The 13,691-nt window shown below is 41.6% G+C and overlaps 1 protein-coding gene across 1 annotated transcript; it reads right to left on the bottom strand.

Annotated features, from left to right (window-relative positions):
• Window positions 1-5,594: 5,594 nt before the first annotated feature.
• LOC149594020 (uncharacterized) lies at window positions 5,595-11,230 on the bottom strand. Its single transcript, XM_089861662.1, has 2 exons — window positions 6,340-11,230; window positions 5,595-6,220 (listed from the first exon to the last, which is right to left on the bottom strand). Exons 1-2 carry the CDS (start codon window positions 11,228-11,230, stop codon window positions 5,595-5,597), a joined length of 5,517 nt encoding a protein of 1,838 aa, XP_089717788.1.
• Window positions 11,231-13,691: the final 2,461 nt, after the last annotated feature.

A 13,691-nucleotide genomic window follows, 5' to 3' on the forward strand; every position in this document is an offset into this window, starting at 1 on the left:
AGGGATTCCCCGAGAAGAGACGCCGTCACCCTGCGATTCGTGAGCATGGAGTGTATCCAACGACACAGAGTGTCGTCAATACCAAACCGCTGCGCAGCGCGAAGAATAACTTCACTAGAGACCCTATCAAAGGCTCCCTCAATATCAAGGAAGATGGCTAAAGACATCTCCTTGAACTCGATGGCCCTATCAAGCAGAGACCTGCACGGGCCGAGTTTTTCAGGCCCGACCCAAGCCCGGCCCGGTTTTAGCATTTTAAATAAGCCCGAAACCCGGCCCGAGTCCGAGTACATAGTTGGTTTTTCGGCCCGGTCCGGCCCGGCCCGTTACAAGCATTAACCAAGCCCGGCCCGGCCCGGCCCGACACATTGCATAAATTGAACAGGCCCGACCCGGCCCGGCCCGTTAAACGTAGTGCAGTTGTAATTTTTATATTTTTTACATAAAATCAATGATTTGAATTCATATTTGCTTTAGCGTCGTGTGTTTTTCATTTCTTTTGATAATTGTTCGTTACATTTGTCCTTAGAAGCTTATACTCATTTAATTATCTTTCATTTGAACTTTGGATTAAATGATAATCAAGTTTGGCCCGGCCCGGCCCGGCCCGTTAATTTCCAAAATTTTAAAAGCCCGACCCTGCCCGGCCCGTTAATTTTCAAAATTTTAAAAGCCCGACCCGGCCCGGCCCGATACAATTTTCAAAAGTGGAAAGCCCGGCTCGGCCCGACCCGATCGGGCCGGCCTCGGGCCGGACCGGGCTTAAGCCCGGCCCGTGCAGGACTCTGCTATCAAGGCAGTTGAAAATGCCATGGAGCGCCGTCTCCGTAGATTTGCCTTTCTGATAGGCAAACTGAGCAGTGGACAGGGGAGTATGGGAGAGAATTCCATCCCGCAAATACCTGTCCACCAATTTCTCTAAAATCTTTAGGAAGAAAGAGGTAAGACAGATGGGTCTAAATGCCTTGGCCTCAAGATAGCTCGCCTTCCCAGGTTTGGGAATAAAGATAACCTTCGAGCGCTTCCAGATATCCGGAATATGCGCCAGAGCAATGCAGGCCCTGAATATCCTGCACAGATAGGGGCCAATGGCGTCTATACCTTCCTGAAGGAGGGCAGGAAAGACGCCATCTGGGCCAGGGGACTTATAGGGCTGAAACGAGTTGACAGCCCACTTAAGTCTGGAGTATGTAACTATCTTATTGGCAATGCCCCAGTCCGCCCTGTGTGCTCTCCGAAAGTACACGGGGAGAGCATCGGTGCATGTGGGGACAAAAACCTTGGAGTCCGGAAAGTGTACCTTAAGCATATACTTTAGGGTATCAGTCCCTGACTTGGTAAACTCACCTTCTGCCACCTTAATGGTGCTGAGCTGGTGAGTGTTATCATGAGCCAGGATCTTCATGATCTTGGCAGTAGCGGGGGCATCGGAGATACTACCGCAAAAGTCCCTCCAGGAGTTCCTCTTAGCCTCCCGGATGGCTTTATTGTACTTGTTAAGGGTCTGTCTATAATTAGTCCAGTCCCCAGTCCTCTTGGCTCTATTAAAGAGTTTACGAGTGAGCTTGCGGAGCCTGCCAAGTTCCGAATTCCACCAAGGAACGAGCCTTGGCCGGCTGGCAGGCTTCGCTGGACAGTTATGGTGGTAGGAATTGATAATGGACTGTTGCATGAGATCAACAGCCAAATCAAATTCCAGCACCGAGGTAAGTTTAGGAGCATTACCTCTGAGTAGGAGGCAAAGTTCCTCCCTGTAGTCGGACCAATCGGTCCGACGAGGGTTGCGCAGTTCCGTCTTAACCGAAGTTGACTTGACTGTGACCGAGAAGCAGATGTGCCTATGGTCTGAGAGAGATGGTTCATCAGACACATGCCAGTTAGATACCGACAGACTGATATTATCTGCAAGGGTGACATCAATGACCTCCTTTCTGTTAGAGGTAACGAAGGTTGGTTCATTGTGCCTGTTGAGAATATGCAGGTTCGTACCGACCAGATATTCAAGCAGGTCATCACCACGTTTGTTGCAGTCGCTGCTGCCCCACGTGACATGATGAGCATTGGCATCACAGCCTAGAATGAGCCTGTCCCCCTGCCGCTCACAGTGGTCGACAAGAGCGGCAACCTCCTGTGGTGGGGAGTCCGTGGCATCATGTGCAAAGTAAGCAGACGCTATGACAAGGCCAGTTGCCTCTCCAAAAGAGGAGGGCAATACCCTAATCACAGCAGTATCCCTAGTGAGGTAGTTCGGAAGCGGAAGGGTATCGAGACCCTTCCTTGTCAGAACACACGCCCTGGGGTTGAGTAAGGTAAAATCATAAGTAATGTTACCTACATTCTTTAAACCAAGGATTTTACCATTATGGATCCAAGGTTCCTGAATGAGGGCCACATCCAGGCCCTCTAAGGCAAACCTCCGACAAAGGACTGCCGAGGCTGCTTTGCAGTGATGCAGGTTGATCTGGATCACCTTAATGCTCATGCCACAGAAAGAGAGACGGCCTAAGCCGCTACTTGGCAGCAGCTTGGAGTCCCGATCCAGGACCGGTATCTCCTTCACCACCGCCAGCAGCAGCCCCGGCCTCCATCTCCATCCAAGTGTCAGGAGCGGAAGTCCTCTCGGTATCAGAGTCCTTCAAAAAGTCGGACCCTGTCCCGAGGTCTATGTCCGAGCCATCTGGAAAGGATGGCTCTAAGTTAATTCCAGCAATATTTGCTGCCAGCTCCCCACTCACGCTGGCTGCGGTATTGCCTTCATCATCAGAAGCTTCAGAGACCTTCTGGAGAGGGTCCTGTGGTGCGTTCAGGACCTTGAAAGTCCCGACATCAACACCAGTGAGACCCTCAAAGCCGGCCTCCTTGATGGCCTCCATGGAGGAGCCATCAATTAGGAATATCCAGCGTCTGGTGCTCTTCTCATCGAACGACTTCAGGCACCGCCAACAGTCGGTCAGAAACCTTCCGTTGTAGGCCTCTAGTCGCCGGAGAAGAGCCGCCGGATCAGTGGTGCGACGGTCCTTGGTACGGAAGGACACCTTGAACGGCTTCGGGAGTTCACAGGCTTTCATCACTGAAAGCCGTGTTCCCCCTATGGCACGCTCATTCTGGTGCAGCACCTTCACGAGCCATTCACCGGTCGCAGAATCTCCACATGAATAGATCATGGCCCCAGCCATGATGTGGAAATTTAGGGGACGCGGCAGCGAGCTTCCCAAGGAGAGCTCAGCGTCCAGTGCGTCGAGTATAGCGGCCTGGATGGGAACAACGTCCGCATCCGTGACCGCATTAGTAGGATAGCCATCTTTAACGATGGCCATCTTGACAATGCTGGCGACGTCGCAGTAAGACTTAGTCTTCTTTGGCGCCGCCGCTTGTGAGCTAGGCGAGGGATCAGAGTCCTCTGTCCTAGCTCTCTTCCCAGAAAAGGTGGTAGCTTCTCTTGCACCAGGCGTAGAGTCCGTACTCGAGACGTTACTCCCAGCACCCGAAGGTACAGGAGTCCCATCACGGCCCGTATCTCTTGCACCCAGTGCAGAGTTCTGGCCACCTTGTAGGGCTTGTTTTCTTCGGCGGTTGGCCTTTCGCCTCCTATTAACCTCACTCAACTTGGTAGAACCCAGTTGAGGGGCAGGAAGCGATTTTTGGCTTTCCGCCGATTGAGGGTGGGTGCTGCCGGAGGCAGCAGCTCGCCCAGAAGCAGGTTGGGAGTTGCCTCCTTCCCTGAGAGAAGGCTGGGTGCCGGCAGAGCCGGCTCCATGCCCAGGTTTGTTTTTAGTTTTAGTTTTAATTGTAGTTTCCATAAAGGTCCCACGAGTAATGAGGCAAGTAAGAGGTCACCACCCGGTAGTCCTCATCCCGGGTGGAAGGCTAATTACAACGGGGTTTCGCCTGGTACCCCGAGGGGATCGTTCGAGATACCGTAGTTTAACTTCCCCTTTACCACAGAGCCCTCAGCACGATGGCTTGGGAAGGGCGCGTATCAACTCAGCCCACAAAACGCAGTGGTTAGCCAGCTCTCACCACCGAGGAGGTGTGATACAACGCACTGTTGAGGACCCAAGCTGGCGGCCGCGCAGGCGAAAAGAATGACGGAGCAGCAAAGCAAGGGGGGGAAGAAAGCGCGCCATCCAGCTTGCGTCCCCAACTTCGAGAGCCAACAAGCTCCCTTAATGGTGCCATATAGCGACCAGAGAACAATATTTTTATCTATTTAGATTGAGAAATGGTTTGAAATTATTAACGTAAATATTAAATTAAAAAATGATGCTGATCCATACGCTGAACTAATTTTTTCCTTCAAATTATTATAAGGTCATTCCTTGCAATTAAACTGTTTATTTGAGATATCCAAATGGTCGATATACTTCCATTTTTATATTGCAATCAAACAACTGGGCTTATATATCACCGCTTATAAAAGTGCAATATAGTAACCTGACAACAATATCTTAATCTATTTAGATTGAGAAATTGTATCGAATTACTAACGTAACTTACCGAACGTTTTCCTTCATATTTAAATAAATATTAAATTCATAAATGATACTGATGCTAACGCTTTATTTGATCATGTTTATTTTTTTGGTAATTTTTGACATCTAACTAATTATGGTACGAAAATTAAACTGAACTGACTGCTGAAATTCACATGAAGTCATGGTCGCTTAATTTTATAGGATAACAAAAGATACCAAAATTTTATTTTTGGTGTCATAAGATTCAATTGATCTTCATATATGACTCGTACCCCCTGGGGCAAAATATATCTTAATTGGTTCCATGTCGGGATAGAGTATGGATGTCCCTGTAAACTTAAAATTGTAGGGTTAGGTGCTCCCTCTAAATAAGATCTAAAGTTACGTTGATGTACAGCTGGGAGAGCTGGGCGGTAAGATTCGCAATCGGGACCGACTGAAAAATCCCAATCGCGCTAAATAATTTTTGTTTTGCGCGAGATTTACCGGAACTAAGTTTCTGGTCTACGTTTTCTAAATACTAAAATTTGAAGCTTTTACTTGCTTCCTAAGGTTCATAGTTTTTACTTTCTAAATCAAAGTACTAAGGTTGTTTTCTAAGTTTTATTTTTGCTGGAGCAGAGCTCCTTGTTGTTTGAATTCCAGAAGTGATGTGAGTTACAAAGGGGCCCGTAGGCCTTTTATACATACAGTCCGTGAACTTATATACAAGAAAAACAAATTTATTTGCACGTGTGATATGGACTACGCTTCGAGAGGGAGAGTTTTTCAAAAGATAGGATGACGTCTTTTGGGTTCTTGACCCTCCACACCTGAACGTCCCCTTCCACCGAAATGTAAAGTTAGGGTCAGGCGTTCACGCCTCTTCTATAGATGATCTGGTTTTATTTTTAAAGGCGATTTGTTGCGGTTTTTTAACTCTTTTGAATTTTAGTTTCTATTTTTAACCCTTTAAGGTTATTTTTTGGGGAACTCTGACCTTTTTTTCAACACTCCCCGCCGAAAGACGTAGTCTTTCCAAATTAAAATAAGAAAAAACAATACACTGATATATAGTTACAAAATCAATAAGTTAACAATGAATTTTTAAATTTTTTACAATTTTATACAAGATAATTTTCAGTTAACATCATCATTAACTTCCAAAGAATATAATAATTGGACAGGTCTTCTTAATTCGTTTCCTTTACTATTTTTTAACATGTACGATCTAACCTTTCCGTCCCTGCCAATTATTATTTGCGTTATCACGCCTAAATTCCACATATGCTTTTTAACGTTATCCTCATGGATGAGAACAACGTCTCCTACTTTTAACTCTTTTTTGTTTTTGTTTAATGTGCTGTGGTGTGCTGATCTTAATTCTAAAATATATTCTTTTCTCCACCTCTTCCAAAGTTTTTCAGTTAATTCTATTCTATATTTTTGTTTCTTAGTTATTTCATTTCTAGAGGTTGGAATTTTTTCTTTTTGTGTTTTCTGTGGTGGCAGACAAGTCACCCTTTTCCCTAACAGTAAGTGTGAAGGAGTCAAGGGACTGGGTTCCCCTACGTCATTAAATACGTAGGTTATTGGTCGATCATTGACTACGGCTTCAGTTTCCACTAACATGGTTTCCATTTCAGAGTATGTTAGTGCAGCCTTCCCCATTATTTTCTTTAAGGTTGTTTTTGTAGATCTAACCAATCTCTCCCAATACCCCCCATGCCACGCCGCTCGTTCGGTGATAAATCTCCATTCAATGCCTTTTTTACCAAAAAATTCAATACATCAGGGTCTTTTAGGGTTTTCCAAATTTGCTTCAACTCTCTATCTGCTTTTTTAAAGGTTTTCCCATTGTCACTGTATACAATGTGTGGTATACCCCTTCTAGATATCATTCGAGTGAATGCTAACAAAAATTCGTGAGTGGATAATGATGAAACCAGCTCTAAGTGCACCGCACGTGATACGGCGCACGTAAATAGACAAATATATGATTTTTCCATTTTTCCGTCAATTTTGACCAACAAAGGCCCCGCAAAATCTACTCCTAAAGTTTGAAAACAGGGGGTCTCACTGATTCTTTCCCTGGGCAAATTTGCCATTGGGGCATCCCCCGCAGTTGCTAAGTGTTTTTTGCAAAGAAAACATCCCTTTACTACAGTTTTTGCTAATTGCCTGCCTGATATTATCCAATATCTTTCACGAGCCTGGGTTATTGTGTCTTGTGTTCCGGAGTGGCACACTTCCTCGTGACTCTTTCTCATTATCAACTTTGCTAATTGGCTAGATTTTTCTAAGACTATAGGGTGTTTCGCGGTGTAACTCATGCTAGATTCATCTAGCCTACCCCCTACTCTCATGATTCCTTCGTCATCTAAAATTGGTCTAAGAGTCGCAATTTTTGAACTGTTTTTAATTGAGCTCCCCGCCGTTAAGGTTTTAATTTCCTCGCCAAATTCTAGTTTTTGGGTAGCCCTAATCCAAGCAAATTCTGCCCTTGTTAGCTCGCTGGCTTCAATGGGTCCCCTTTTAATCTGGATTTTTCTACATTTGTCTAAAAATCTAAAAATGTAGGCCGTTATCCGCAAAGGCTTGTTTAAATTACTATAGTTTTTTAGCTCAATTAAATTGGTTAAGCTAGGGTTTTCTTCACACCTAATGACTAAAACTGTTTTCCTTTTTTCGCATTCTACTGTTTCTAAATTTTCTTTTGATTCGGTTTGATCTTTTCCCAACGGCCAGTTTGTTTGTTCCCCCTTGAGCCAATTTGGGCCTTCCCACCAAAATGTCCCCTTATCTAAATCATCAATTTTACACCCCCTGGTGGGCAAGTCGGCTGGATTCTGTTGACCTGGACAATGGTGCCAGTTTTTTGGTTCTGAGATTTTTTGTATCTCTTTTACTCTGTTGGAAACAAAAGGTTTCCAAATGTCGGTAGCACCCCTAATCCAGCTCAACGCTATAGTCGAATCCGACCACATAAAGATTTCTAAATTAGTTTGGTCAAAGGCTTCTTTTGCAAACTTTACTAATCTAGCGCCAATGACGCAACCCATCAGTTCCAATCTAGGGAGACTCAATTCCTTCAATGGGGCTACCCTTGCCTTAGCGGTTACTATTGATACCCTAACATCTGTTGAGTTAACTAGGTAGCGCACATAAATTACGGCGCTATACGCCTTCAAACTCGCATCACAGAAACAATGCAGGGAAACATTGGAAATATTTTTAGGAGACTCCTTAAAATAGCACCTGTTGATGGCGATTTTTCTAATTTCGGGCAATTCCCCGTACCAATTTCTAAACATCCTTCCATGTTCCTCACTTATTGTTTCGTCCCAAGAGACCTTGTTTACCCACAAAAGTTGAAGTAGCATTTTTGCTCTAATGGTATATGGAGCTAAAATCCCCATAGGGTCAAAGATCTGTGCTACCATGCTAAGTACTGTTCTTTTATTTTCTTTTATGCTTGGGAGTATTTCTTCCAGATTCGTTAAATCGAAGGAAAATTTGTCGGTTTTAGGGTCCCACACTAATCCTAACACCTTTTGTTTTTCTGGTTCTGCTTGTCCCTCAAATAGTATCCTACAATTTTCCCCCGACATGTTTTCTTGTTTCCAGAGCTCCCTTAGCTCCTTCGAGTTTGTTTGCCATTTTCTAAGCTTCATGTTGGCTTGTTTTATGATTGTTGCTACTTCTTTTGAAAGTTGCAACGCCCCCTCGACACTATCCTCCCCACTTGTAAGGTCATCGACATACAAGTCCTTGTTAAGTACTTCTACTGCCTGGGGTTTTTGCTCTTTAAATTTTTCAATGTGAAATTTTATAGTTCCCGCCAATAAGAAGGGACTAGAAGTTATGCCAAATGGCACTCTGGCCATCCTAAGTGTGACGAATTCATTTCCCAATACTTGTCCATTAACCTCTTTGACCCATAGAAACCTTACTGAGTCCCTTTCCTCTTCCGCCACTCCTACCTGTAAAAAGGCCTTTTCTATATCGGCCGTGATTGCTATTGTATGTTTTCTAAATCTGAGGAGTAGCAACAAGAGGTCCGGGTTCAGATTGGCCCCGCTGCTAAGACAATCGTTTAGGGATGGTTGTCCCTTTTCACTGGAAGAGGCGTCAAATACAACCCTCAATTTGGTTGTAGCGCGTTCCTTTTTGAGTACTGGCTGGTGGGGCATGTAGTATGTCCCAACCTCGTTTTCTTTAATCATTGGGTCTGGCACTTGTTCAGCTATTCCTAAATCTAACTGTTCCTCTATTACGTTTTTATAGTCTGAATACAGTTCTTGATCTTGATTAAATTTTCGTACCAAAGATTTCATCCTTTGTGTGGCTATGGTTTTATTATTGGGCAGAACCTCTTTCTCTACCCGCCATGGGAATTTTACCTGATATCTATCGTCAACTATTTCAGTGCTTTCTCTAAATGTTTTCATAATGTCTGATTGTAAAGGTTCTAATTGAGGATTCCCATCAATTCCCAAGGCTTCCAATTCCCATAATGATTTCATCATGTCAGATGTTTTTCCAATATTTACAAATCCAACCCTGACTACATTGTTTACTTTTATGTTGGGTGCGTTTGTAGGGCCTTGAATGACCCACCCCAATCTAGTTTCTAAGCATACTAAATTCTTTGTGAATCGCTCTACCTTTCCCGTGACGATTTCCCAGTAGTAATCTCCGCCCACTAATATTTCTATGTTGGTTTCTCCTATTTTCGCCTGGCTGGGAGGGTCACACAAGGGCAATCTTTTATTTTCCATCAGATTTTCAATTTCTTTAAACTCAGAGGTGGTTATAGCCTCGCGTAAATAGGGCAAAACTACAGCTGTTATTTCTACCTTTTCATTGGGGTCTATCAGGCTTTGTACGTGCAATTTTACTACCTTTCTTGGTTCTACACTAGGGGTTTTGTTCGCGAAGTTGTAAACAGTGACGGTTTGTTCTCCCACCACTGGCAATTCTAATTGGTTGGCAACTTCTTCCCTTATAAAAGTGGCTTGAGCGCCCCCATCTAACAATATCCTTACTCCCAAATTTTTATCTAAATTCTCAGGGTTGTGGGCCGTAGCCTTTGCTGTTTGCAATAATACGGAGCCCATGTCTAATTGAGTGGAAGCCACTGTGGCTACTCCCCCTTCTGTTTTTTCCTTTTGCGACTCTTTAGGTTTATCTACTGTTCTAAGATTGGCCCTATTCTTATGGCAAATGACAGCGTTATGTCTACCGCCGCATATTTTACACGTTTTGTACCTAGATAGGCAATCACCACTTAAATGTCCTAATTTTATGCAAATGTAGCACCTATGTTGTTCTTGAATCATTCTTTTCTTTTCATCTAAACTAAACTTATAGCAATTTGAGCTAGAATGACTTTCATTTTCGCAAAAAACACAATAAAAGGACCCCCTATTTTGGCCTATCATTGGTTGGGAATTTTGTTTAAATCTAACGTTAGTTTGTAAAGCAGCGGCTGATGCATATTTTTGACCCTCGTCTGAAGGTTTGAACGGTTTTGGTTTGGCTTTTTGTTTGTTTAAACCGAGGAGAGCGGACGTTTCTCTACCTTCTAATTGTTCCCTAATAAAATTTAACAACTCTTCAATGTCCCAATCCCCATCCCCCTTTTTTGATAGACTATATAATAACCTAATTTCGTTTGGTAAGCATTTTATAATTGCTGGACATATCGAATAGCCGCTAAGCGAAGTGTCTACCCCCAAAGAACGCAAGCTTCTTAAATTTACTTCACACGTATCAAAAAGACGTCTTAGTGACTTAACATCATTAGAGTCATGCACAGGATCTAAATTAAGTAATCTATCCATGTGGGTATGTTTTACTAAACGTGTTTTCTCGTATCTATTTTTTAAAATTCTAACTGCTTCGGCATAACTGGAATCCGAAGCGTGTAGGCCTTTAAGCGAGCTTTTAGCTTCTCCCGTTAAATGGGATTCTAATTGTGTTAATTTTTCTAATGGAGATAAGTTTTCATTTCTTACTGCTAGCTCGAACCGGCTCCAAAATCCTTGCCATAGTGTGAAGTCTTCGCCGGAGAATTTTGTTATTTCCAGCGTTGGTAGTCTCGAAGTCGTCCTATAGCCATTGTTGTAGGTGTTGTTTCCTTGGGGTTGGTTGACAGTAATTTGACCAGAGATCGCCGTACTTGACGTCGACTGTGGTCCGGTGATATTGGGCTGGATGTTGGGGCTGATGACTCCTGCTCCTACGTTCTGCGTTGTGATGTGTCCAGATGGTAGAGTTGGGTTTAAACCGTTGTTTAAACCGTTGGTAGTAGTGTTTGTTGGGATGGTGATCGTCGTACCGCTCGTTCCGCTGACCGAGCTGGCCCTCGATGAGGCCGCTTGAAGTTTTAGAATTCTTCGATTCACTTTGGATTTCATAAGAGTTATTTCGTCCTGAATTTGTTCATTTTTATCTACTTCCGCTTCGATGACCGTTTGATCCGTCGCGGGCATAATGTCTAATATTTTCTCGTTTAATAGTTTTAGCGATTCTTCCTTTTGTTTCAAAAGGTCTAATTGATCTTCTAGATCTTCTAATTCCGATTTATCGTCGGCTAACATAGTTTTTAATTGGTTTTTTATTCTGGTTGCCGCGCTTCTCACGGTCGTTCTAACGCTTTTAATTTTTGCTAAGTTTGTTAAGTTTATTGGTATCGTCGGTTGCACGTTTGAGCCACCGGTTGCCCCTCCACCGGTTGGTGGGTTTTGATTTGATGCTATGGTTTTATCCATTTTTCGTATGGATTTATTTTTTCGAAAGTTCTCGCGTTTTTTTTTTTTTTTTTTTTTTTATAGAGTTCTCGCGTTTTTATAAAGTTTTTCTTCTTACCGTGATTTTAATCCAAGTTTTTCCCGGGTTTCCCGAGGCACCATAAAGTTACGTTGATGTACAGCTGGGAGAGCTGGGCGGTAAGATTCGCAATCGGGACCGACTGAAAAATCCCAATCGCGCTAAATAATTTTTGTTTTGCGCGAGATTTACCGGAACTAAGTTTCTGGTCTACGTTTTCTAAATACTAAAATTTGAAGCTTTTACTTGCTTCCTAAGGTTCATAGTTTTTACTTTCTAAATCAAAGTACTAAGGTTGTTTTCTAAGTTTTATTTTTGCTGGAGCAGAGCTCCTTGTTGTTTGAATTCCAAAAGTGATGTGAGTTACAAAGGGGCCCGTAGGCCTTTTATACATACAGTCCGTGAACTTATATACAAGAAAAACAAATTTATTTGCACGTGTGATATGGACTACGCTTCGAGAGGGAGAGTTTTTCAAAAGATAGGATGACGTCTTTTGGGTTCTTGACCCTCCACACCTGAACGTCCCCTTCCACCGAAATGTAAAGTTAGGGTCAGGCGTTCACGCCTCTTCTATAGATGATCTGGTTTTATTTTTCAAGGCGATTTGTTGCGGTTTTTTAACTCTTTTGAATTTTAGTTTCTATTTTTAACCCTTTAAGGTTATTTTTTGGGGAACTCTGACCTTTTTTTCAACAAGATCAAAACGAGGCTCGTGATTCATTACCGATAGACATTTTTCTTTTGGGTCTATTGAAATAAATTCCCTTTTAAATTTAATTTAAATTATAGGTGCTCATTCAGACCTGTTCCTCCGAAACGCGCTTTAGTTATACTGAAATTATTTTTCACAAGGAACATAATTTATTGTCTTTAAATACATTTTAGATACATTGATATTGTTTTTCACTGTGCGTAATACGTGTTAACATAAGAAAATAATATATAGCTCCCTATAAGTATGAAACGTAGAACATTTTCATACTACAGCATTTGCTCCCAAATTTGGCGCGCATACGCTTTTATGCCCCGTGAGAGAAGTTTCGGTACTACGAGTAAAAGAAGGGCGAAACCACCGCCGCCACCTAAGGTGTCCGCGTAAGGCACGATGGGCCAGGGAAATATCGCCGCGCCCGTAGAGACTCAAGATACACATTGCTTCGTACCAGTGTAGGCGCTAGCCTCGTTCGTCAAAATCTCGCGCCATCTATTAATTTATTATGATAATGACATCTACTTAATCAGTTATAATTATCATAATAATAACTTCTAGACCTTTAACTATTTAATTACAATATAAAATTTGAAAATTTTCTAAACAAATATTTCATCTTTTTAACGCCAAAAACTCTTAATAGGTGGCATTAGAAACTTTCTACAAATTTCAATGGAAGAAAATGCTGTTTACATGGCTTAAATGGAGAGTTTCATACTTATAGGGAGCTATATATTATTTTCTCATGGTTAAAGTTATGCTGAAATTCTTTTTGACAAGTAACACAATTTATTTTTTTTAAATACATTTTAGATAAATTGAAATTGTTTTTCATTGGGTAATAGGTGCTAATGGTTATTAATACCGTAAAATATGTCTTAGTTATAATGTAAATATTTTATTTGGATCCAACATTTAAACATAGAAACTTTCCTCCAAATTCATCAAATTTCATTTTAATCAGTAAACATTTGGATCCAAGCTGGTGAATATTGAAATTATTAACGATTATACATAGTGTTTATCATTAGTAGGTACTCAATGAAACATATTTCTTCAAAATATATCCTTGTTACGTTAGAAATATTAATATTTAATTCCAATAGGTGCTTATTGATATATATATAAAAAGGCAAAATATATCTTTGTTACATGTAAATTATTTTCCATTGAGTTAAATACATGCTTACTGCGATTAATTTTCCCAAAATACATCTTGGTTGCGACAAAAATATTTTTCATTTAGTCTAACGTGCTCATTGAATCTTTTTTCACGATATTATTATAAACAGCCAAAATACATCTATGTTACATGTAAATTATTTTATATTGAGTTCAAAGTAAATCTTTTTTACGAAACAAATATTTTTGATTGAGTCTAATATGTGCTCATTGTATTTGCTTTCATGAAACATTTTAAACATCATTTGTTTAGTCAAATAGGGGTCATTGAAATATATTACTGGATGTACTACTTAGTTACGCTGTGAACATATTTCCATTGATCAAAAGTAAACATCAACTAGATCGAACGTTTTTATTTTACGTTCATTGGTTACTCCCAAGATTATTTTTTTTTGTAAATTAAAAACATAGTTTGGGGTACAAAAAATGGTCTTTAAAACGTATTCCAATAAAAATAGCTTGTTATATTGCCAACTGTTTATGTTTCAACTAACATGTGCCAA

Source organism: Phalangium opilio, unplaced genomic scaffold, assembly GCF_054372755.1.
Source record: "Phalangium opilio isolate 3A_F unplaced genomic scaffold, DU_Popi_V2 ptg000483l_1, whole genome shotgun sequence".
In the NCBI taxonomy this organism is placed as follows: domain Eukaryota; kingdom Metazoa; phylum Arthropoda; class Arachnida; order Opiliones; family Phalangiidae; genus Phalangium; species Phalangium opilio.

Excerpts from the sequence above, each read along its gene's own strand:
- LOC149594020 (XM_089861662.1), bottom strand. The coding sequence starts at position 11,230 with ATGGATAAAACCATAGCATCAAATCAAAACCCACCAACCGGTGGAGGG. Across the intron at positions 6,221-6,339 it reads TCGAATGATATCTAGAAGGG|GCATTGAATGGAGATTTATC; the intron begins GTATACCACACA and ends TTGGTAAAAAAG.